This window comes from Erigeron canadensis, chromosome 4 (genome assembly GCF_010389155.1).
Source record: "Erigeron canadensis isolate Cc75 chromosome 4, C_canadensis_v1, whole genome shotgun sequence".
In the NCBI taxonomy this organism is placed as follows: domain Eukaryota; kingdom Viridiplantae; phylum Streptophyta; class Magnoliopsida; order Asterales; family Asteraceae; genus Erigeron; species Erigeron canadensis.
The window spans coordinates 39,913,674-39,939,440 of NC_057764.1; the positions used below are offsets into that span (position 1 = coordinate 39,913,674).

Here is a 25,767-nt window from a genome sequence, read left to right on the forward strand (position 1 = left end):
CAATATCACAATTTAATCAATACGAAAGCTAAAAAAGAAACATATAAAAATTAACTCCATATAAATATTGATTCTAGTTTACCTTTTATTTTCCAACTTTAGATAAATGAAAAGATAAACAAAAAGTGTATAACCAATATCACAACTTAATCAATATGAAAGTTAAAAAAGAAACATATGAAAATTAACTCTATATAATAATAATAAAAATAATAATGATGATGATTTTTTTTTATTATAGGTAAGTCATTTTTTATTAAATACATATTAAAAAAATAGAGAATTAATAAGGAGAAAATATTAGGTTAAAGAAGGAGGATTAGGGGTGTCAAGTATACCCCCAACCCCTCTTTTAGTTATATTATAGATTAGATTATAGAGCTTTTACAGCCGAGGTTAAGTATATTAAAACCTAATTGAGCAGAGTTTGAGCATATACCTTTTAAGTTTGTCGAGTTATCGAGTTGGGCTCAAGCCTAATCAAAATTTTTTTCCAAGCCAAATTTAAGCCCTTTGACACTTTAGTTTGTTACTCGAGGTTCGGTTACAACGAGTCGAGCTTTTACAAACAATACCTCTACATTTCAAAGTTAAATGAATGTTGTTTTACTAAACTATACATACTATATGATTGTTTTGTTTTCTGTGATATTGTATGAGTTTTGTCACTTTAATTAATTAGTAAAAAGTATGTCTTGGGGTATATCAGTTAGATGATAGACATGTATACTCGTAGTTTTGTAGTCTATATAAACTTAAAGAAAACTAAAAAATAAGATTTGAAAATATTATGTTATGATCATATATATGGTTGTTATATGGGAGAAAATGATCAAAGTTTTCACTAATTTACTAAAACAATACAATAAAGATATTGTAATTCAACGTTTATAATTGGCCATTGCTCCGTTCTATACTCTAGTTGACTTTACCCAGAGTTACAAGTTGTTATTATGTTATAACGTGCCATGTAAATTTATTAAAAGAGGGTCTTGAATGAAGTTGTAATAAATATTTATAGGATTGCTTAAATATAGAGATTGTGGTTGCTTCATAAGTACATTTTTGTATTTTAGCCAAAAAAAATGGCACCAAATTATGTTATGGTGAGAACTAAAGTTACAACCAACTCTTAGGATGAGGATCGAGGACCAAACGAGATTACGACTAGTGACCTATATGACAAGACTTTCAAGATCTTTAGTCGATTGTTAAATTTGCAAGGTGCGACAACGTCAGACTTCTATTATCAAGAATAAGAAAAGAAAAGTGAGGTACAACTATCCGGACTAAATGATAGGAGTGATGAGCGGTTATTCAAAGGGGCACTAATAGATATGACAAATGGGTCGAGTTGGGTTAAACAGATCCGACCAGGGGTGTATACAATCCGGTTTGATCGATCAACTTTGATAAGAATTAAACAGATGTGGTAATTTTGGTTTTGAGAAAGTTTAATCCGAACCATCTATTTGCTAAACTGATATCGACGCCACCAATTGGGTTGGATAAAATCCGCGCAAAGAGTTCAGAACTTGGAGACTCGTAGAGAAGCTGGTCCAAGGTTTAATTCGTGTCTAACAAATCCCAACAGTTATTTCAAAGCATGGCCTTGTGCTTAACATACCCAAATACCATCTCAACTCGTGTTATACTTATAACAAACAAAAATATAGAAATATATATATTGTGTTACATCGGAAATAAGTTAGAATTGCTGGGTTAACCCGACTTATTGATATTGATATATGTGTGTATCAGTATGAAATATTTATGTTCTATGGACAAAGTTGGCAAAATTTTAGGCCATATACCTATATATATCCAATCCAAGATATAGATTAAGGTATAACATCTTCTAGTAATATAATAATTACTCTGTATTTACCATTATTGCCTACAACTTTCCATGCACATGTAAATACTAGTACATAGGTATGAACAAAACTAATCAGCATCGGCAGTAAAATCAGGCTCTGGAGGCTTTGGTAAATTTACCAGTTCCCTGCCAGTCTCCAATTTCCGGTCCTGGTCCTGGTCCCTGATCCGGTGGACCCCACGAAGAGCATTAGCCGCGAATTTTGACACCAAGAAAGTAGCACCAAGGCTATGAGAACCTCCATTACCACCGGATGCATCATGTGCAGCCAATTCTGTCTCTTCCTCTTCTTCCTTACGCCTTCGCTCAAGAATTTTTCTCTTGCAATGTCTCCGCCAGGCTGCCTGAATGAAACATGCTGCCCAGGTTCGCCACTGCTGTGAGTAAAATCTGAAAGTGTGTTGCACCTGTCTACTGTGCAGCCGCCTAAACTGGCCAGCAACAAACTTCAGTTCATCTGCTGGTAATGCAAATGCTTCCACCTCTCGTAGTGCTTTCACGGTTCTAGTTGAAGATGGAAGGTTAGCCCCAGATTTAGGATCAAGTGCCCATGTTAGAAGCTCTTCACCACAAAAATCACCTTCTTTTAGCAAACTACGATTGAAAAACCCAGTTCTGCCGCCATCAGTGGTTACACTCTCAAGACGACCACGGATTATGAAGAGCATTTCATCCACGGGATCTCCTTCTCGAACAATGTAGGTATGATCAGTGTATAAACAAGGTTTTAGCCTTTCACATATGGCATCAAGCAATCTCTCGTCCATGTTCTCAAACAAGGGAACCTGCAAAAGAAGTAAGTCAGTTAGTATTTCAAAATGCATAAAAGGAAGAAAATAAGCACTACATTTTCTGAAATAATGATTTTGGTTAAAAAGTGTCAGATATGATACTTATATGGTACAATTAATCCTCTTAAAATATGTATCCTTCCATGGAAAGAATTTGCAGATGTAAACATTTAATTAGGTATATAACTTGATTTCTCTAAGAAGAATACTAGATGGCCTCAAATAGCAAGAATCGATAGTGGTGAAATACCCTTTTGACCAAAGAGAGACAAAGATGACGTTTTATATCCCTTCTGAGATCCTTGGGCAAACTCTGGACCAAGCTCTCTTCGTCCACACCACGAGTTTCTAACCACTTATACTGATCGTAGCGTCTTACACGCTCACGCAAATCCTGTGGAAGTAACCGGTGATGCATCCACTGTTCAGAGTCACGCCTCTTAACTCTCATTTCTTCAAGACGGATAGTGAGAGATTGGAGGTATGTCTGTTGGAACATTAAAAAGAAAGCATATCAATCTCTGTAGTGAAAGAAAACAGGCAGGGCGGGTTAAAACCAGTTTGAGTTAAAATAGGTAATTCTTGTATAGATCAAACAGGTTGGGTTGGGTTAAAGATGTTCACAAAAACCATGTTACAACAGAATGTAAATATGGGAACCATTTAAAGTGTAATTAATGACATTTGTTGGTGCAATTCAAAGATCTCAGGTTAAGGTTCTATATGCTGGACTGATCATTTGTCAAATTGATTCAACATTACATCTTCATTTCGTCATATAACATATAGGTGGGACACGAAGACACAGAAAATAGTAGATAGCAAGACAAATAAGGCCTTAACAATCAACCCAAAAGTTTACAATTATTGTAACTATGATGATGAGATTATTTCATATCTTGGATGATCTAAGACAAACCTGCATGTTTCCGATCAAAAGAGCAAAGAGAATGAGTCCAGATATGGCGAGTGTGATGGAAAATAAAGACTCCCCAGGATAGGTGCTGGTTTGAAGCCCCTGCCCAAGTGTGCTGTGACAAGATTAAAAGCACAATCAAAACTAAATTGGTATATTCATATATTTAAAAAAGTAGTTTTTATATCCAATTTGTTTTATATACTGAAATTCTTCATTCACGTGAACTTCTACGTCTTCCATTTGTGGTGTTTCAAACATGCTTGAATCTGGTTACAATATACTCTAAAACACTATAGATCAGTTGCAAAGAAATAAATTAACCTTAAATTCTGCAGTCCCCACCACAGGCAGTAGCAGTACTTTGATACAAATGTTTTCGATGACACGATGTTCGATGACAAAGCCTGCTGGAAAATCCCAAAATCAAATGGTGGATTGTCACCATCAGGGCTGCAAGCCGTGGTTAAAACTGACCTACTGATATTGCTCCAGCGATCATAACCCACCATGTGATCATTACCACAATACAATAGATTAGCATCGTGACCGCTTTCCTTACAAGCTCTTCGCCAACATGTATCATTACGCTCTACAGACAATAAATACCAAAACGCCCCAACTATCTGCACACAAATTATGATTCCAACTTAAATGGACATTAAGATTTGAAAACGAGTTTCCAATCAGAAGAGGTAGTGGGCTATAGTTTTCTCTAATGTAAAATCAAAAAAGAAAAAGAAAAAAAAACCTAAAAGCAAAACAAGTCAGATGGGCCACATCAGTCAAACAGGCTGAAATTCACCAGGATTTATTTTTGATGCATAGAATCTCTCAAATCACTCTATTCCAAGGATTGGATTATTATTAGTACAAAGAGATTTCTGTAACCAAATTTGAAACACTAAGAGTTTGGGTCAGCTGACCCAATTCAACCCAAGCAAAAGTTTGCCGTTCTACCCGTACCGTAACCCACCCATGTTTTTGTGTCTCTACATATATTGAACATTGTCAATGTTACATAAACATGCATAAACCGGATTAAAAGAAGTAGCTTACATGACTAGCAAGCATGTACAGCAATAAATAATAAGCAGCACCAGCCCAAGCGGTTTCAGCGATAACACCAGCAGTCCTTTTGAGTTCTGAAGTTAAAGGCACAATTCGTGCAAATCTTGGGATATACTGGAGTAACACCATAAAAAATAATGCTTGTTTTGTAGATAATACATCTGAACCTCTAGATCTTTGCAAATATCTCCAAATGACAATCTGCATAGTTAATAAATTATGTATACGGCCAGTTCAGTATATATTCTAACTCTGATAGTCAAACAAGTCAAACATGTAATATAAAAGTAGTAGCCTAGAAGAAAACAGGTATTATTCATCAAAATTGTTTTCATAATGTATAAAACCTCCTATATCATTTTGTTTTTCCCTCCGAAAATATAGCTTATTGTTGAATTAATATAACGTTTTGAGATCTTATTTGAAACAATGATTATCTATTGAAGAAATATGTAACAAGTTTGCACAATAGAGTTCAGTTTCAAGTGTTCAACCTAACCCGAAGACCCATAAACACTCTTTTTAAGCTGGATACACTTTGACCCGTTACCCAACCTGCCTAACTTGTCCAGCTTTTCCATCTCTACAATATAAAGTGTTTAGGTAAATTAGATATCTAACCTGTGGCAGGGGAAGCACGGAGAGGAAATCAATGATAAAATACCACCTCAAATATCTTTTAGCTATTTGTGCTGGGTTAATCACAAGTTCACCCCGTCCAAAAACCCGTGATGATGGTGCAATGTATGCTGTTCTAAATTGAAGAGCCATGTGTATAAGATAAAATGTATCAATAATGGTCCTAAGTGTTGTAACTATAATGGCCATCTTTCTGTCCATACCAAGGCATGATTTAGACTGATCAATAACCGGGAGGTAAAAAAATAATGGGTCTATAGACACAGCCAGAATACAGGAAACAACAAAGAATTTATTCCATGTCAGAAGGAATTTATCTTGAGGGTCAAAGATTTTTTTTTCTGATACTTTAAGATCTTCAGCAAATACTGCACGGGATACTCCAAATCCGAGTGAGCGGCCGATTGATCTAATTCGTTCAGTACCTTTTTCAATTCCTTTTTTGAAAGATTTAAAGGGGATTGCAGCTGCATGATGTGGCTGACTTATTCCCTCAAATCCACGTTTGTTCAGGGGAATCGAGGATGAGGCTGATGATGATCTTGAACCTAAATCATCCAACCTACAATGCAAAATCAAAATGAAGATAGCCTTTATTTGATTTTTTAGCATTGCAATTCTCAAAATTATACTAATATGAGTAAGTAGCAGTACTTATGCACCATACACAAGTCCACATAAAATATTCATTTGCGTTAACTTTTACTTTGAATATGGATCAAAACAAAGGTTTTATATGTCTGCGTGACAAGATGGATCCAAGTTTACCAAATCCATGGATAGTATATTAGTAAGACCGGTGGATCATTATAAATGTACATACTTTTGAAGTTATTTGACATAATAACCAAAAGGGGTAAATAGGCTTTGAACGAGTTCAAACCTATCGATTATGTTTTAAGCTCTCTTAGACATTACAGTATATACTCTTATTCCTTTCTTTTAATCTTTTCAACCATATCTAATATACAAACTTAATGAGCATTATTTCACTTCGTTAATTTTGTGTAACCCCAATTAACTACACCAAAGGCTATGCGTCGGTCCATTTGAGAGCCCTCAAAAACTTGAAACCACATGAATCGCATCTGATTGCATTCTAAATCACATGCGACTAAAATATGTGAAATTTCATCCATAATTTTCCAATCACATGTAATTCAAATCAATCTGGAAATCTGTTTTTCAATCAAAGGAATCATATTGGTTCCCTAGATACACACTTTCTTACGAATATCAAATGAACTCACGCCCATAAAAGGGTATTACTTCATAAGGCAAAAAAAGATTTGAACTTGGTATCACTTCAAAAGGCAAAAATTAGTAAAAAATTACCTCATAAATTGAGACTGAGATACACATTTAAGCATTTTGCATATATCTTTAACACATATATTCAACTGCAAAAATAAATAAACCGAACAAAGAATTAGTATATGCATTGTTCTAAATCCATATAAAGATCTAAACTTTTTCCTTTTTTATTTAAAAACAATAACACCCACTTAAATTAATAAGATGCAATCATCATTTTCATCCAAAGTTAATTAATTTTGCAATTCTAAAGAAAACCCAAAACCTTAAAAAATATATCAAACAAAACCGGTAAACAGAGAGGGATCTTTGTTGAGGCTATGTGGGAAATATCCAACCAACTACATAATTAAACAGATAATAGATAATAAATAATAATAATGGTAATAAGTAGAGAGACTGAACTTACAGTTGTTAATAAAATAAGATGATGAATAAAGGGAGTTAAAATCGGAGAAGATGATTTACAAAGAAGAAGAATCAGGGACGAGAATATGGAATGCAAATTATTTCCAAATTTGGCAAGTTTGTGAATTGTCAAACTTCAGATTTGAATTATTATTTTTTATTATTTTTGTAGTAGTTTTTGTGTTTTCATTTGTTTGAACCGTCTGTACCGGCCCATTAAAGTTATGTTCGGTTTTTTGTTTTTGTTGGAGAAACATACTGTACTAACTTATATTCACGCAATACAATAACACTGGGATAGTGATGACGGCGATAATGTCGGCAGTGATAACGGTGATAGTGGTGGAGGCGGCAATGAACGTAAATTAATTGATGGTTGGGTGGTTAATTCAAAGGTTGAAGGATATATATTATAATTATTTCATTAAGGGTATTATATGTAATTAGGTAAAAATATTTCAATTGATTAAAAAAGTAGAAGCATGTTTAAGAAAAAAATTTATTTATTTTATTAAATAGTACGGAATATATAAATACTTGTTGTTAAAGGGATGAAAACAAACAGCAAAAATAACTCGTATTAGGTATAATTTTAAGACTTCATTTGTGCATAATAGATCGGATATCATAACAAAATCAGATATGCTAACAGCCTAACATCATCGTATAATACACTAACATCAATAGTTTTTTAACAAATATAAGGGTAGAACATGACAATATATTAGTATAGGTTTTGATTTTAACAAAGAATTTTTAGTTGCGTGAAAAGTGTCACATATCATTACATAGTGTAATGGAAAATTTTATTTACCAAACTAGTATACTTTCAAAAATATTTACCAAATTAGTATAGTTTTAAAAATATAAAATATTATAGGTTAAATTTATTTTAATATTACATTTATTAAATATAAAAATAAACAAAAGTGAGTAAAAATTTCTTCACACTTTTATTTCTAAATATTTATTTCTAAATATTTCTAAAAATATTTTTAATATTTTAATATTTTAGTAAAAATATTTTAATATTATATTTATTAAATATTAAATATTATATGTACATAGTTACATATAATATTCATGTAATACACTAGAATAATTAATATTTTATTTCTATCCACTAGAATAATATTTTCATGTAATACAATAGTATCAATATATATTTACGAACATGTTATAAATTCAATAATATTATATGAACAAATTTTTATAAGAGTTATTTGTGAATAATAATACTTTTTTTTATATAAATATTTAGCAATTAGATCTAAAAGAAACCATACAAGATTTGTATGAGAACCAAAAACATAGCGAAATATGGTTGTTGTTTTCATGGTCATATTTGGGGATGACTGTTTTTGTCACATGAAAAAACATTCAAAGACTATGCATGAGGATTATATAAACTTAAATGATGAAAAAGATATGCTAAAACCAAAATACGAACAAAATTAATAACCATAATTGCTCAAACTAATTAAACCACAAAAGTCACAAATCGATCCAAAATCAATCTAAAAAGAGAAAACTAACAAAACACAGAGAATAGAACATACTAACAATAATAATCTAGAAAGACAAAAAATTCCCTTAAATCATAGCAGCAGCAGCAGCAACCAAGGTGGTCATGACCATGGTCGAAATGGCAAAGTCACTCGATCCAACCGAACTATCTTTTGGGGCTTCTGCGGGGGTGAACACCGGAGGAGGTGAAGCGGCCGATGGAGTAGTTGTAGGAGGAAGTGAAGGAGCCGGTGCGGTGGAGCTATGTTTTTGAGACAAAACCCGGATCACGAGCTTTTGGCCCTTTTCGCAGTGTCCATTGGCACCGCTAATGAAGTAGAAGGCACCCGATTCATTTAGCTTGATCAAGGTGTTGCCGTCGTGGTACTCGTTGATAGGCTTGGTTTTGATGCATTTCTTGTAGTCGCCTTCTTCCACTTGCAGCACCGAATCCACCTTTGCGTCATATTTGAACACTAAAAGGATAGTGAAATTAATACATATGTTGATCGATCATGATAATAATAATATATTACCAAAAAAATAGCATGGCATTGAAGCCACCATAATTAATTAATTTAAGTGCATGCCAAAATATGTTGAATACGTACAATTGATAATACCTTTTTCTTATGTATGTGTGTATCAAAAAAGTAATGAACACATAGAAGTTTAATTAAGGGATTTAATCAAAACCTAATTCTGATACATATATCATATATGTTAAACACACGCTACAACAAAAATGTCATTTATTCACACTTACTTTAAAAAAGTGTGAAGAAATTTCTTAATTTGTTCACACTTAAAAATGTTTAAAAAGTATTCATATTTAAAAGTGTGAAAAAATTTGAAAAATCATAAATTTTTCACACTTATATATGTGAGAGAAAAAAGTTCACACTTCCAAGTGTGTAAAACTATATCAATTGTTCACACTTAGAAGTGTAAGGAATAATTTGTAACACCAAATTTTTTCACACAACAAAAGTGTGGAGAAATTAGGTGTTACAATTTGACTTTCACACTTTTAAGTGTGAATATATTTGACATTTGTTCACACTTTTAGGTGTGAATTTTTTCTTTCCACACATATATAAGTGTAAAAAAATTATAATTTTTCAAAAATTTTCACACTTTTATGTGTGTGTATTTTTTAAGCATTTTTAAGCGTGAATAAATTAAGAAATTTCTTCACACTTCTTTAGGGGAAGTGTGAATAAATGTAATTTTTTTTTGTAGTGACATAAAAACATAGCTAATAATTCTGATACATATATATCATATATGCATGTGTAGGTAATCAAACCAAAAAAATAAAAATTAAGATTGAAATAAAAAAAAAGCATTTCTAAAATAAACTGGATAAAAATAAAATTAAACACGGATTAATTAAGATGATGAAGTAACATATATATACCTAGCGAGTCTCCGACCTTAAACCTTTCCTTTTCGGCCCAAGCATTCAACTCGTTAGGAGCGTTGGTGCTCCACGAGTTTTGTTTTCCTCCGACGACAAACTCAGTTGCTTCGGACACATCAAGATTCACCGAAAACACGACGAGAGTTGTTGCCAAGCACAAAAACAACAACCTAGTCGAACCCATTCTTTTTGAGAAGTTAAAAGAAAAACACGAAGAAATTAATTATATAAACGAAATGATGTTTTTTTTTTCTTTCTCAAAGTAACAAAGATTTTTTCACGTATACATTTGGGAAGTGGTAGCAGGGTGTGGGTGACATCCCCAATTTATAGAAGTTGGCAAGCCTGTCCACGATTGCCACGTCAGAGTCATGGGTTGGAGGAGCCGTTTATCATTTGAGATTATTTCGTGTTTTTTGTTAACTCTTAATGATTTGATCATATCTCTTCATTTCGAAATTTAAACATTTTTTTTATTTATGATGATATGATTAAGCCGTTACATATTAAACGCGTTTACAGCATTTCGAAATGTTGTAGTTCAGTTTAGAAATACATTGATGAAATAATATTTATTTTTTTTATTACATTTATGATTACATTTATTACAGCTATAAATTAAATTGTTAATTTTTGTTGGGGGAATGAGTTTTATTGTGTGTTTAAGTTTTTTGTTTCTAATAATGAAGTTTGACCATTGTTTAATTCATTTCCTACGGGTTTTTTTTTTATAAAAAGTTTAATTTGATATTCATTACTCGTATCTTTATTTTTTTTGTTATCCTCGTTAAAATTATATAAATTTAATAATTCGTGAACGGTTTTGAAAATTTTTGTACAGCTTTGTATACATTAAAATCGACAAGTTTGTTACCTGATATAATCTGATATTCTCTTAGTAAATATTTTTTTCATTTATATAAAAATGATCAGCATAACTAAATTTTGAGAAAAATCATTTGTATTTTTAAATTAACCTTGAATTTTCTCATCTATAATGAACCTTAATATGTGAGTGAAAAGTGAAAAATTGCACCTAACTACATATATGAGTATAATATTTTCCCTTTATTAATAACACCAAATTATAAAAATTTATATAATCATCTATAAAAACTGGTAGTTAGTTTATAAACTTTTGGAATATATCTTGGAAGTTTACGAACGTGACTAAATTCGAGTATTCGACTTGCACAAACATATAAGGTATTAGCATAAAAGGTATTGCATCCAATGATGAATGAACAATAAAACTGTATGTACTACCAATAAGTAACAAGACATGACATCTAAACATTAAGCCAACTTGGTGATAGTTAACCTGGATTACTATCATTATGTGACACAAAAAGTTTACAGATGTAAAACGAGAAGAAAAACTTTTGATCTACGTTAATAAACCAGAATTTGAAAAACTTTTGTTCTACGTTAAATTGTTAATAACCCAGAATTTGATTGTTGATAGGAGTTGTTTAAAACCAATAAAACTATATTTATTAACAATCCAAAGTAGTACAAAATACACATTTTTCATTTAAAATGACCAGCTACGATACATGTCAGTTTTGTACTTTTGTCAATTTTCGTTCACTCACTGCATTATCATATAAGATCCTCATTTAGCATATCAATCAAATATGAGTATCTGAAAATGAGAAGCAGAAAGAAGTAGAAAACAAGTATCAATCAAATGTGAGTATATGAAAATGAGAAGCAGAAAGTAGAAAACAAGTACTGCTAGTAAGTTGATTACCAGGAAAAACAGACAGAGGAAGAGCAAACAAAGTGATGTTTCTTATAACATTATCACATGCAGATCATGATACAAATATCATCCAAACATATATCAGGAAAAGGACAAGATTAGTGCTAATAATACCAAACGACATTAAGACTCCCTCCAAAAGGACTTGACATAATAATAGATGAATATATGTTACATTGTCTAAGTAGTTGAAACTCATAATAATTATTATTTACTCTGCTTTGATGCAACCGTTCTCTGAACAGTGGAGACTCCATCCACAAACTTGGTTCGGAAAAGAACATTAGCATTGTTGAACATGCCTTCTTTCAGGGAGACGACAATGAACTATAGATTCAAGAAGATAAATTTGTATATATTAGCATCGTTAAAATCATTATAGTTCTGTTAATAAACATTTAAGGTTGTTTCTCAGTACCTGTGAATGTGGAAAATGAGCTTTGATCATCCTCCCAATGTTCTGTGTGTGACTTAGATCAAGGGCTGCATCAACCTACTCAAAATGGTAAAAAACATGTTTTATAAACAATAAACATATTACTGTTGATTGATATACAAGTAAATTTGATTGAAAGCCTTCAAGAAACAATTAAGATTTTTGTTTGTTTAGTAACTCATTAAAAAGTTGGCAAATACCTCATCCAGTATATAAAGTGGAGCTGGTTTGAAGAGAAGCAACGCCAAAATTAGTGAAAGTGCAAGTAGCGATCTTTGTCCTCCACTAAGTTCTGACAATGATTGTTTCCAAACACCCCCAAAGGCTACACGCACCTCTAACCCATCCAAAAAGGTACCACCCTCTGGGGGTTCTAGTTTTGCCATTGTTCCGGGCAACAAAGTAGAAAATATAGAGCCAAAATCACTGAAAATAGTGGTGACAAGTTTTTAATTAAGGGAACAAAATTATAGGAATATACATTTTTTAAAGAAGATTAGGTACAGAATTTCAACAGACTCACCTATTAACCTTAACCCATGTGACTTTCAGTGTCTCCTTTTTCTTCTCATCTAGCTCTTCAATCACGAGTTTAATCTTTGACTTGTCATTCTAGGTTAAAGGATCATCATAAGTAAAAGACTAAAAAGAAGATCATTGTGATGGAAACCATGACTAAAGAGTGGGTTTACAGACCTCAATAATGTTTTTCTTGGATATCAAGTCATTGTATTCGTCTTCTGCTTTCTCGAACAAGGCCATAACTTTCTTGTTCACTCTCTTCTCAAGGCTTTAAGAGACAAACAACTGAAAACTAAGTACTAATGGTCTATTTTCTCGCCACAAAGTATCTGGCAAAGGAATTTTTCTAACTTTGGGCCGTTTAGTAGCGAATAGCGACTGAGTTGATTAAGATCACGTTTGATCTCTAAAGAGTCAAGCGGGTAAAATATATATCCATCTTAAAAGGGAATAGGTCAAATGGTTCTAACAGGTAACATATAAGCCAAAGTGTACTTCTAATCATTTAATGCATAAAACCTCAGAAATATTTAGATCCTTAAATAGCTAAACTTTGTGATCAAGTTTTAGAGAAAATGGACAAACAGAGCTTGGGTCAATCTGATTCGTTATCATATGTACAAAGAATTGCTATTTTGACCCATACATTACCCGTTCAGTTTACCATCTTTAAACTTGATTCTATTGAAAAAGATCGACCTCCTTACCCTGCTTGTTCAGCCTGGAGTTTTTCAAATTGTTCTCTTGCTATGTGCGGATCACGTGATGTGAAATCGTAGTCACTTCCACTTCTTCCGAAAAGTTGTTTCTCGGAAGTTATCCAACCATGCTTTTCAATCAATTTATCTACCTTCGATGAACAATCTTTTTGTTCCATCTCCATGCGTTTCACCTACAAACGACATAATGTTATAAAAGTAAAACGGGGTATCCCTTTACCCAAAAAAAGCATAAGTTTTGACTAACAGAGACACTTCAACAGTTCAATGAACTTGCTTGGAATGGACCAATCAGGTTATGCTTTATCTCTAATGTGTCCGACATGCTAGATTAAAAACATTTGTTAAAATGAAACATGCAGCTCAAACAGATCGAAAGGCCTTCAAAATGTATTTATATCGCATAAAACCTCTTAAATCGTTCAATTCAATAATAGAGGATTTTAATTACAGTAAAATAACTCTAGTGACTATACTGTTCATATTTTCACCTATATATGGAAATTTGGATCCCAGACAGTAAAAAGTCATGTAACAGTTGACTTTAGAGAAACTTTTTAAGCCAACTCAGCCCATACTTAACCCATTTCAGATATGACTCGTTATAGCCTGAGTTGCCATTTTGCCAGTTATAGTTAGACTAGCATATATATTAAGTTGCCACTGTTGAATAGCATTAGTTACCTCGTTTTCTAACTTTTTCCTTTCAAGATTTTTCTCACCGATCCTGTTCTTAAGCTTTTGTTGCTCTTTAAGAATGCTGCTTATTTGTGAATCACACTCCTTCACCTTCACGCGGGCGGCATTCAGCTCAGATTGTGCTAGACTATGTTCATCTTTCAATAAAGATACCTGCAAACAATGTCTTACAGTAAGATGAAACACATATGTAAACACATAAGTTGTAAATACAGACAATAAACCCACCTTGGTCTTGAGAGCATCCACTTCAGAAGTTAACACGCTAATCTGCTTCTGCAATGCAACTAGTTGATTTTCCAATGATGCTTGTTCTTGTTTCACAGCTTCAACTTCCATAATAAGTTTTTCCCTTTCATTTTCATGCCCCTACATACACACTCATGTCAGGAACCGTATATATTCTCCTCAACAAGAAAACAAGTAACTAGATGTGGCATTTCAACCCATTCACCTATAAGTAGGATAGGACTGTTTATCTCTGACAAATCATATCTCCATAGGGGTAAATTTAACAACTTGGCTAAGTAGGAATTAGATCAGCATCAAAAGTCCCCCTATGACTAATGAGTAATGCATATTGATACACGTATAAAACTCTTAAAATCACTTAATTCATAAAAAACATAGATATTTAATGGAACACTTCATAATTATTGTTATAAAAGAGTTTTCGTAATTGTCAGTTTGTCACATATTACTTACATAAGAAATTGGAAAATCTTGGGTGAGTCTAACCCCTAGACAAAGTTCTGTTTTGACTTCTTTCCCAAACCAGTTGCCCAGATATACCACTTCTAAAAAAAGCATACCTTGAGGTCTTTTGAAGCTGCTTGCATTTTTGTCTTCACTTCCTTGATCTTTTTCTCCAGATCTTTGAGCCTACGATCCCGATTATTAGCATGATCATGAATTGATTTTTCAAGATTTGCCACTTCACTAGCGCATTCTTTAAAGTGTGCTTGCTTTTCATTAACTGCAACTTTTGCTTCTGCGAGCTCCTGCTCAATCCTTTTCACTATTTCACTAAGCTGCACATCATACAAAAAACACAAAAAGGTAAGTAAACATATTACAACTGTTATACAATAAACAAATAATAGGGTAGAACCTTATGATGCTCATTTTGCTCGGCCCTAGTCTTGAATAATGAGAGTTCATATGCCTTGAGTTCCAGCTCTTTCCTTAGCTCAGTATACTTTTTATAAAATGGAAGAATCTCACTGATCTGGACATACAAAGCCACTTAAAAAACTTCTTATGTGTCCCAAGGGTGACAAAAACAACGTCTAAAAGAAAACCTTGGAATCAATTTCTGATAGCCGCTTCTGATGTAACGATAATTCTGATTCTGCCTCTCCCAAAGCATGTAGTTGCCTTAATAAATCACCGCCATTTCTTCACATATAAACATGTAATAACTAAGGTCATCTACATCGCTTGCTCGTAAAAATTAAACATACAATGTTCAATGTAGCTTACTTTCGAGAGCCACCAGTCAGAAGTCCACTTGGCATATATATATCGCCATCCAACGACACACTTTTGGTACCAAACTCTCGATTGAAAGCGACCTGTGAACCATAAAAAAGATATAAAAAGAAATCCAACTATATAAAAATCAAATTTGCATACACATAACAGAATTGAAGATAAACTCATAAAAGAGCTGATATAATGATATAACAATCTATAACTCTTGCAACCAACCTCTTGTGCAATCTCCTTGGTCTTGCAGACTAAGGTTGATCCGAAAACATATTCCATAGCACTCTGCAGTATTGATAAATCTCAGAAAAGATGGCAACAAAATCATAGAAAACCATAATTGTCATAAAACTCAATACATGATGAATACAAACAAAAAAAACAGGCATATAAATTGTAAAACATTGTGGATTATTCCCGGTCTATACACATTTTGTTAAATGAACAAAAAGAAAATACCATGTGAATGTATACCTGAAGTTCATTATGATAGCCAACCAATGAAAGAGCAACTTCAGCATTGCCTTTACCAAACTGAGAAGCAAAAAGGTTACCATGTGACAAACATACGAAATAAGTATGATTTCAGAGAAGATGAAATAAAGTAAGCAACTGAATAATGATGTACCTTAGTAGCAGCTTTATTTTGAATTCTAGGTTCAACAACATGGCGTTGGATTTTGTTTAAAGGAATAATTGTGACTCTTCCTCTAAGCTGTCCATTATCTAAAAGTTGTTTACTGGTGTTTTCATTGTCGACCACAATATTATACAACTTCCCACCTGCACATACCTGGACAAAATAAAGTATACAAATTAACACAATTAAGAGTCACAGATAAGACAACAGTGGCATGATATGATGAATGAAGACCTCCAAAGCCGTCATCGTTGAGCTATCTTTCACTCTGATGAGCTTTGCAACCACACCTTTGACTTTTGACCTGTCAAAGTTCTTCACAGGATCACGATAAGAAAATTCAATGTTTCCTAAACATGAAGAAATATTCCGAATATCCTCTTTTATCTTATCCACGAATTTTAACTCCAACTCTCGATCCTACAAAATTTTAAATATTCACATATATATTCATTAGAAACACGTGTACATGTGTTGACCTTTGATCCTATTATATATATATAAAAAACACCTTTTGTAAACCCTCCATCTGTCCTTCCTCATACGAAAGTGAACTCAAAGCCTTTTCAACAGTTTCTACTTCTTTCTGTCTGACTTTCAGCTCCTTTTCTACACTAACAGCTTCATCACGCTTTGATGATAGCTTATTTTTGTTTTCTTTTAGTTCCTTTTCACTGTGACTTATCTTTGTTTTCAATTGCTTCAGCTCAGTTTCTGCCTTTCCAACAGCCACTTTAGCATCACCTAGCTGATCTTCGAGACATTTCTCTTCATTACCACTACTCCTACCAGCAACTACACCCTGTCACTAGTCAAACAAGAATAATCAGATGATCAGAATATTAAATTATACAAAGATGCAATCTCAATAACCCAAAATTAACCTGGTATTCTTTCTCATGATCTTCCAAACTCTTTGCAAACTCCTCTGCTCTTTTCTTCAGATCAGCTGCACCATCTTCTGCGCTCTTTACAGCTGAAACTTTATCTTCCACAGACTGCTTCAGCTCTTCAATATTTTTTGCAATCTATCAGCATCAGAAAAGGAACTATCAGTAATTATGTAAACAAAAGAACCTAATATGCACAAAGAAAGTGTCAATGGACTGGCAATCAGTTTACCTTACTAGCATTCTTTATCTCGGTCTTGAGATTGTCTTCTTGATTTTTAACTACAGAAGTTTCTTTAACAAGATCACAAGAAATGGCATCAACTCGATCTGATAAACCTTTAACTTCCCCACCCATGGTCGCATCTTTTTCAGCAGTTAACTTTGATACATGTGTTTCCATCTCTTGAACCTGGATCTGTGTCATCTGCATATCATTGTCAATCTCGGTTATCTTGGCCTTTATCTCATCAACACCATGAACCGCACTATCTCGAATCTTCTCTGCTTCTACATATTCATAAGCAATACAAAACCTTTTCAACCTATCTAACTCCGCATTCCCATTAGACCATTGCATGTACTGCATTCGTTCTTTCCTCAACTTTTCTAGCGCAGGAAGTATTTCTTGATCAAGAAGCTTGTTAATCTCATCAACCTTAGCCTGCTTTTTCTCAAGGGTCTTTAAAGCAGCATCTTTTTTTGTTTCATACATTCTTGTTCCAGCAGCTTCTTCAAGCATGGACAATATTTCAGGGGGCTTCATGTTTAACACCTTTGTAATCCGCCCTTGCATAATCAAGAAATGTGGATTGTTGACATTTAGCTGCACCGAATGGAAAAGATTTTGCACTCTAGTTGGCTGTGCAATGTGCCCATTGATCAAGTATTTGTTCCTCCCACCAACCACAATCTGATACATAGCACACAAATAAACATCAACCCATAAAAACTAATGTATTGCTAAACCCTCTCTAAAACAAGTCTTCATACTCTAAAAATAACAAAGACAAATTAACTGCCTTTTCCAAGACTTAACATACTAATTAAGGAATTAATTGGTATAAATTTTCTCAAAGTTCAAACAAACATGATTCTACTAGTAGCATCAGTTATACACTACAACATAGATACCAACCTCATCATAAGTTTCAACTGCCTAATAGTATTCGCTATACAACTAAACACAGTTGACATATAACGCCAATCATATTACCTTGACTAACTAAAACTCCGATTCCATAACAAAGTACCTTGATTCGGCACATTATATAACTCATCACCTCACATAAACTAAATATATACAGCGCAAAATACACGTTAAAGTAATCAAGAAGACACCATATCCTTCTGTATGCACAATACTTGTAAGCATGGCTATTGTATTTGTATCAATCTAAGTAAGCAGTTACTAAGTTACGATAACGCAAGTCTGGGAACTACATATATTAGCAAGTCTTGGATTTTAGTATTTACAAGAAAGACATCATTTTTGTTACCCCTATATATACACATATATAACAATATAACATTATCTATACAACAATTAAATTCCAAGATATGTCAAAATCTTTAAATTTCAACTAACAAAACAATCAGAGACGGCGTAAAAACTACCTGTCGAGTGACGGTAATTTCGGAACAATCTTCATAACCAAGAGGGCTTCTACTTCTATCCGAGTTATCGAACACAACCGAAACCGTTGCTTTTGTAATCCCAGCTTGCCCTTGCTTATAAACAAGTTCTTGAAGATTCGAAGCTCGAACCTGCTGCAAATTAGTAATACCCAAAACAAAACAAATCGAATCAAGAATGTTCGATTTACCCGATCCGTTTAAACCCGTTATCGCGTTGAAAAACGGGTCGAAACCCGGAACAACAGTCCGTGTTGCGTACGATTTGAATCCTTCCAAACAAACTTCTTTGATGTGCATTTTTTTTATTCTTTCTGGATTTACAAAACCCTAGAAATCACAATTTGGGCGAAATACTGAAATGGGGTTTTCGAGATTGAAAACTTTTGAAATTAAAAAATGATTTTGGGGGTTCCCTTATTTGTGAAACTTTAATGGGAATTTGAAATGATTAAAAAGTGGGGGTTTTTTTTGGGAATGGCGGGAAAAATATGATTTCAAGCATTTTGAACGAATTGTCGGATGGCAGGTCGGGTCGGGTCGTGTAGGATGATTTAATAAGCCCTGATATAAAATGGTTTCGTTTTCCTTTTTTCCCAATTAACCCAGTTAACCATATGGGCTTGTCTCTAATATAAGCCCATATAAGTTTGTTTGAAGTTTGAACGAATTGCGGGCCTCAATAATTTATCCTAACAACTCATCTTCTAATCTACCAATAATTCTCTATTTAATATACTTATAACTAGTCTTAATACCCGTACGATATATGGTAGCTATATAAATTGTATCATAAAGAAATTTGAATATTCCTCATAAATGATTCGTTAGTATGAAATAAATTGTAGTTAAGTAAATTGATGATCGAAACTAAATTATAATAAACAATAATGATAAATATAGTATGTTTAGTTAGAGTTTTGGATTTACTTTAAATCTTTATAATCACGTCAAAATCGGAACTTGTAAGCATAGTGGATGATGACAAATAGTTTTGTGATTTCGGATCATAAACTCAAATTTTTTAAGTATCTTCATGTTAATAACTTATTATTATAAGTAATATAAGTAAAGGATTTGAATAATTGAGAAAGAAAAGTATACAATTTATTAATGAGAAAAAACAATCAATCAAATAAGAGTATATTGTCTTTTGTATTAATAAGTCAAAAGTTATAGTTTAACTCTAGGTTTAATAAGAAAATTAAATTTATATACAATTAAAAAAACTAACTTAATAAAATAAATAAATTAAAATGACACATGTCGATCAGATATTACGCCACGTGTCATTTTAATAACATCTCAATCCTGTTTTAGTTTATTGGTAGATACCCGGAATGAAATAACTTAAACATAAATTTTTCTACCCACAAAATAATTGCACTACCATCTTTTAAATCAAAACTTTTACATTAATAAACACTTCACCACCATCTGTCACCAGTACTACCAATGTCGCTGCATTACACAGGCATACCTTTAATATTTATGTAGTCGGCAATCTTTAATGTGTAGCTTTGTTATTATTTGTTCATTTTCTTAGGCCTATGACACACAAAAACATGTGTCGAACTGATACTTCATTATTGATGTGCATGATCGACCTAACTATTGTAAGCAGGTAATTAGCTGCTTTGAGCCACCACGCATAGAAGGCCCTCAGTTTTTAAAAAGTTTTGGGCTTCTATATAAATAAAATAAATAGTCCTAAAAACCTATCCTCATTTTTCTTCATTTTTTACTTGTTGACCACATAAATTCCAAAATACAATGAAAGGCAACAATGTAGTTAACGTTTTTCACATTAGTGAGGTACATAACTAATATCTTTTTCTTTTTCGTATTTCGTATGTATATGCTTATGACTAGGCCTCCATAATTACTTTTCGTTTAAGGCTTTTAAAAAGTTTGAGCCGACATTGCTGATGTGATTACTTTTTGGTGGGCCGAAAATATGCAAATTCGATGATAATACATATATATTTTTTCATTTTTGTTTTGTAGCTACTCTGATGAAGAACTTTAATACCAGCTATCGAGTCTACCAAATGTTAAAGAAATTCAAGACTATTTTAGAGGCGATTTTATATACATGGTGGTGGGCGTTATGGAAACATTGGAATAATGTTGTCTTTAATGGTAGTATTGATATCTTCAAAGATATCGTTTCTTCATTATTTTTTTGGATTAATTGTCGTAGTAAAAAAGATAGGTTAGTTTGGCCTTTTATGGCAAATTTCTCCTAATTACTTATTGTAACATGCATGTAACTCACTGTGTGGTGTCTTTAAGTCTTTCGTCGAAAGTCCTAATAATAATACTAATGCTGTTCTTAAAAATAAAAAAAATATAAAAAAATAAAATAAAACTAAGCAGGATTGAACTCAAGAATACATGTATCGTCTCTTAGTCCCCTGTTCTTTAGGAATTACACATGATTAATTAACTATTTACTATAATAAATATTAATAAATATATATTGTATATATTGTACTACCTTGAGTTTTCCAGGTTGGATAACGAATTGAATGTATAAATAATATTGAATGAATATAAAATATGGCAAGTATACCGACAAATTTGAGAACACCCGTTTAAATGTGAATTAAAAAAGTAGTTGGTCATGCTAAGTTAATGACATTCAATTGAGGTTGTAGGGTAGCACTGGAACTTAACTATTGATTTATTTCGTTTATGTGCCCACAATATATATACTCGTAGTAAATATATAACTCAAACAAACCAAACTGCAAAGCTAAACAGCTTATGAAATGAATTATTATTGATTAGCCTGGTGCCCGCGCGTTGCAGCGGTTAAAGTGGACGAGAATATAAAACATGTGAGGTGTGGCGACAACGATAATTTCAAACCAAATACTTGTGTTAATCAGTAAAAAGATTACCATGATATATCGACATCAAACAAAAGAAACATGAAACTTTACTTATCAGACTGATCCAGAAAAAAAAACATAGTTTATTCAAAACCCAATAGGGTATAATAGACAATCACCAAACATAAATTAATACTCAAACTAAATATACTAATAATATAGGACATGACATATTACGACTTAAGGTAGAGATGATCAAGGTGCCTTTTCTTTTGACGAATCCATCTAAAAATCAAGTTAAGTTCATTAATAGGATCTTCGGCCGACTGGATATCATCATTTATCTCAAAATAAAGTTGGATTGCATCGTAGAACCGATAGATAAAATGCTAATGAAACAACTAAAATAAGATAAAAATGAATTTGGCTTGGAAAGTAGAACCGAAATGAATCATAAGTTACAATTCAATGCTAATTAAGCAACTAAAATAAGTATCTGGAACTCTCAATATCTCACTCATGTTTTTTACATGATCATCCAAGCTATACACAAAATTGATTCACTTTTATCTATCGGTTCTACTTTCCAAGCTCAGGTTTTTTACATAAAGTAACACATTTAAAATTAAACTTCTTTCCATGGTACACCCTTTAACCTCAAACTGAAATTCTTTAGACCGGAAAAGAATGAAACAGATTCCAGTAGATAAGGGTGATGTCCTATTGAAAAAAAGTAAGATTAAAGCATATACCATTAGGAAGCATTGTGTTTTAAAAAGCTCCCGTTTCAACAGTCCCACTCCCGCACAGATCGAGCAACATTTTATTTGGAAGTTCCTCCACCTCCAGAAACCTGCACGACAACCTGCCATATAAGTGTCCAAGAAATAAAAGTTAAGAGTGCAAGGTTTATTAAACCATAGAGAGAAAGCAAATGAACAAAATCCACATCATCGTCTTTCTTGTCCTATAAGGCCTCTCACTATGCTCTCGTCGACCGCCTCTTCCATGGCCCGTTGACGAGGAAGACATTGGGAGTGATTCGTCGACCGCCCCATCGATCAATTCATTTCGTTCCACCGATGAAGAAAGACGAAGGGGGAGCGTGCCATGTAGGTGGAAAACGCCAAAACAAATATAAAATAAAATAAATAGAAGTTGTGGAAGAGATGTGGAAGAGGGGTTACAGGGAGTGATTGTGGAAGAGGTGGATGAAGAGAGAAAAGCTGATGCGGCGGTGTGGAAGAGGGATAGGTTAGGGAGAGGCCTAATATATGTAAAGAAAAAGAAACCAACCTTTCACATAATAAATTGTTAAGAATGTTCATGTAATTAAGAACAACAATAACATAGATACGCAAGCTCGAATGTCTATGTACATTGAGGGTTGTGTATTGTGTTAATAATGAAATGTTTGTATAAAAATCGTTATACAAAATCATTAACAATAATTAAAGATTTGCATAATCATAATCTGAATCGGTAAACAGTATATCCTTTAATGTTGCAAGAGAGTATCTATATTCTTAACATCAAGATAAGACTTGGTATAATAAAATTAAAATAGTAGTACTAAAAATTATAAGAAATTAATAATAATAACAGAAAGAAAAACCTTTGTTGATGGTGATAAATCCGGCGGCGGCGGTTGGTGGTGATGAATCCGGCGGCGGCGGTTGGTGGTGATGAATCCGGCGAGAGAGAGGGGTTGTGATTTTGTTGTTGATGGTGATGAATTGAAAATCAACCCATTAAATAAAAAACCCAACTCTATCACAAATCTGCAAAAGGAAAAAACAAAATACATCAAAAGATAAGAAGAAAATTAATCTAGATGCTTATTAATCTAGATAGTAAATGGCGACGGTATATTAAACAAAATAATAAGATCAAATAAAGAAAAACCCTTGTCACAAAATAAAGTTGATGGCTGCAGCGGAAAGAATCCAGCGACGGTGGTTGGTGGCGATGAATCCGGCAAGAGAAAGAGGGGTTGTGATTTAGTTGATGATGGTGATGAATCCGGCGGTGGTGGTTGGGGGAGATAATCCGGCGAGAGGGAGGGGTTGCGTCAGTTGCGACCGGGAGTCCGGGAGAATGAGAACTGATTTAGATCGGGTGATTGTCTTTTTTGTGGGTTTTAATTTTTCCTATGGGTAATTTTGGTAGTTTTGAGGAGGAGGTGTAAAATATAATGCAAAGTAAGGAGGGTATTATGAGAACGAAAAAGTGCTTAATTCTTAATCCAATACCCTTATTTATAGATATAGATATAGATAATTTACAAAATAACCGATGCATATAAATTGTGGTACCGCCGCGAATTCGCCAATGTTGAAGCCGATATCAAGATTATGTCTCTTAATGGAATCAATTCTAAATGTAATTCTTGTCACGTGTCTAGAGTTGTATTGTGTTCAAGGTAAGGTGCACGTTAATACGCGTCGTGTAAATTCTATAGAAGAAATATGGTTATCTAAAGATACATTTAAGTATTTAAGTTAAAAAAAATGATGTAGAGATGTAGATACATATATCTTTGTGAAAGGTGATATTACGTTCTATACATATGCCACTTATTTAATAGTATGAGTTTTGTTAAATGCAATCTTTAAGGTTGTAGTTAATGTGTATTACATAGTTGTACACTTATCATATAATTCAAAAAATGGACTTTTGATATGAAAAGTATAAATTTTTTATGCACGTTAAATGTAACCCTAAGCGTTGCGTTTAGTTACTTATAATATAAATCACACCCAAATGAAAATAATCTCATCTTTTATATATAAATAATTCAAAGTTGTGATGACATCAATATATTTTAATAAAATTTTACTTGATACATTAGACATTTTCTTATTAACTATTTATTTTTTATTTAATTAATTTATGATATTACTTATTTAATTTTGATTTTAAGAAGTTTTTTAAAAATATCAAGCCTAATGTAAATTAACCTTTTTTATTTTAACTTAAGTTTTATCTTGACATTATTGGAATTTAAAATTTAAGTTTTTTAAACCATATGTTACTTAATAAGAATAAGATATGTTTCATTATTTTTATCTTCATACTTTTAAATTTAACCACCATCATTTCTTACAATTTAAGTTTAAATTTCAAAAACATGTGATACGTTATTGACTATACTTAATTTAGTGCATGTTTATAGTCTTATAGTTCTTTATTATTATTGTCATTTTTATATACTCTCTCTGTCTCATATTAAATGTCCAATTTTGACTTGTCAAGTCTTAAACTTTAAACTGTGACCGTAAAAATATTTGTCTATATTATATAAAACTTCATATAAGTTATATGGATGGATTGAATTTTCGATGTATTTTCCATTGATATAACTTTCATCAACTATTATATAACATAAATAAAGATATTTATGGTCAAAGTTGCAAGCAGAAGATTTGACAAGTCAAAATTGGACATTTAATATTGGACGGAGGGAGTAGATTTAAGTAATGTTGTTTGGAAAAGATGCCAAAGACTAAATCGATGCCAATCGATGATCTTCATCTTTCTATACCCATCTTTTCCACAAGACAACTACAAAGCAATTCAATTTGAACATTAACCGATTCTTCCTTTTTTACCTTTGATCTAGGAGCAGTCTTTTCCCCAAGCAACATTGTCCTACTCCCAAACATAGTCAGATACATTCTCAAAAGCTCGATAAGCATCGACATTAGATGGAATGGCAAGAAACATTATGTGCCCCTGATGACAAAGTAAATTAACTGCCATAACTAAATCGACATCCTTGGTAATGATCATCATCGTAGACGACGGAGGATATGAAAATGACTACTCGAACAAAGCAATCAGCAACGCTATTTCTGCATCTTTTGTGATCATGATATTCACACCAGTCCTTTAGTAGACTAGTCTCTGTTTTTCTGTAAAAAAAATTTGACACAACACCTTAGACATAAATCTTAAAAGCATGCCCGTTGTTCTAGCATTGTTTAGAAACTTTTGGATGTTGTTTTTTACATGTAAAAAATGCGAACCATAAGGAATAGGGCAGTTTTGAAGGTCCCAAAAACCAACACCTCTATAACCTATCTTAGAGAATAATATCAATTAAAAAATACAACTAAATTAATAAATATTAACGAACCAACCATGTTTTCTTCACTAGTTTATTGTGTTAATTAACATATTATAATAC

At 32.7% G+C, this 25,767-nt stretch overlaps 3 protein-coding genes and 1 long non-coding RNA gene across 5 annotated transcripts; all 4 read right to left on the bottom strand.

Moving 5' to 3' along the window:
- Nucleotides 1-1,704: 1,704 nt before the first annotated feature.
- LOC122596190 (probable cyclic nucleotide-gated ion channel 5) lies at nucleotides 1,705-7,147 on the bottom strand. Its single transcript, XM_043768721.1, has 8 exons — nucleotides 7,020-7,147; nucleotides 6,632-6,696; nucleotides 5,279-5,858; nucleotides 4,646-4,858; nucleotides 3,911-4,212; nucleotides 3,590-3,701; nucleotides 2,921-3,157; nucleotides 1,705-2,664 (listed from the first exon to the last, which is right to left on the bottom strand). The coding sequence occupies exons 2-8, from the start codon at nucleotides 6,664-6,666 to the stop codon at nucleotides 1,948-1,950; spliced, it is 2,196 nt and encodes a 731-aa protein (XP_043624656.1). The 5' UTR covers nucleotides 6,667-6,696; nucleotides 7,020-7,147; the 3' UTR covers nucleotides 1,705-1,947.
- Nucleotides 7,148-8,611: 1,464 nt separating this feature from the next.
- On the bottom strand, nucleotides 8,612-10,131 carry LOC122594838 (early nodulin-like protein 1). The gene is made up of 2 exons (XM_043767145.1): nucleotides 9,945-10,131; nucleotides 8,612-9,000 (listed from the first exon to the last, which is right to left on the bottom strand). The coding sequence occupies exons 1-2, from the start codon at nucleotides 10,129-10,131 to the stop codon at nucleotides 8,612-8,614; spliced, it is 576 nt and encodes a 191-aa protein (XP_043623080.1).
- A 1,591-nt stretch (nucleotides 10,132-11,722) lies between these two features.
- On the bottom strand, nucleotides 11,723-19,078 carry LOC122598522 (structural maintenance of chromosomes protein 2-1-like). The gene is made up of 20 exons (XM_043771116.1): nucleotides 18,724-19,078; nucleotides 17,339-18,019; nucleotides 17,101-17,244; nucleotides 16,728-17,018; nucleotides 16,451-16,636; nucleotides 16,205-16,369; nucleotides 16,051-16,110; nucleotides 15,799-15,861; nucleotides 15,571-15,662; nucleotides 15,390-15,486; nucleotides 15,200-15,316; nucleotides 14,901-15,119; nucleotides 14,317-14,457; nucleotides 14,074-14,241; nucleotides 13,378-13,562; nucleotides 12,845-12,938; nucleotides 12,672-12,760; nucleotides 12,349-12,574; nucleotides 12,131-12,205; nucleotides 11,723-12,039 (listed from the first exon to the last, which is right to left on the bottom strand). The coding sequence occupies exons 1-20, from the start codon at nucleotides 19,039-19,041 to the stop codon at nucleotides 11,920-11,922; spliced, it is 3,531 nt and encodes a 1,176-aa protein (XP_043627051.1). The 5' UTR covers nucleotides 19,042-19,078; the 3' UTR covers nucleotides 11,723-11,919.
- Nucleotides 19,079-21,965: 2,887 nt separating this feature from the next.
- Nucleotides 21,966-23,884, bottom strand: LOC122595930. 2 transcript variants are annotated; one of them, XR_006323267.1, is made up of 3 exons: nucleotides 23,484-23,853; nucleotides 23,194-23,359; nucleotides 21,966-22,431 (listed from the first exon to the last, which is right to left on the bottom strand). It is a non-coding gene; the product is annotated as an uncharacterized LOC122595930 (long non-coding RNA). The 2 variants fall into 2 exon arrangements; XR_006323266.1 differs by having other exon boundaries at nucleotides 23,194-23,884.
- Between the last annotated feature and the right edge of the window lie 1,883 nt (nucleotides 23,885-25,767).

Excerpts from the sequence above, each read along its gene's own strand:
- LOC122596190 (XM_043768721.1), bottom strand. The coding sequence starts at position 6,666 with ATGCTTAAATGTGTATCTCAGTCTCAATTTATGAG. Across the intron at positions 4,859-5,278 it reads CCGTGCTTCCCCTGCCACAG|ATTGTCATTTGGAGATATTT; the intron begins GTTAGATATCTA and ends TTAACTATGCAG. Across the intron at positions 3,158-3,589 it reads TTTTGATCGGAAACATGCAG|ACATACCTCCAATCTCTCAC; the intron begins GTTTGTCTTAGA and ends ATGTTCCAACAG.
- LOC122594838 (XM_043767145.1), bottom strand. The coding sequence starts at position 10,131 with ATGGGTTCGACTAGGTTGTTGTTTTTGTGCTTGGCAACAACTCTCGTC. Across the intron at positions 9,001-9,944 it reads TAAGGTCGGAGACTCGCTAG|TGTTCAAATATGACGCAAAG; the intron begins GTATATATATGT and ends CTATCCTTTTAG.
- LOC122598522 (XM_043771116.1), bottom strand. The coding sequence starts at position 19,041 with ATGCACATCAAAGAAGTTTGTTTGGAAGGATTCAAATCGTACGCAACA. Across the intron at positions 16,637-16,727 it reads AGATGGAGGGTTTACAAAAG|GATCGAGAGTTGGAGTTAAA; the intron begins GTGTTTTTTATA and ends AAAATTTTGTAG. Across the intron at positions 12,206-12,348 it reads CACTTTATATACTGGATGAG|GTTGATGCAGCCCTTGATCT; the intron begins GTATTTGCCAAC and ends CATTTTGAGTAG.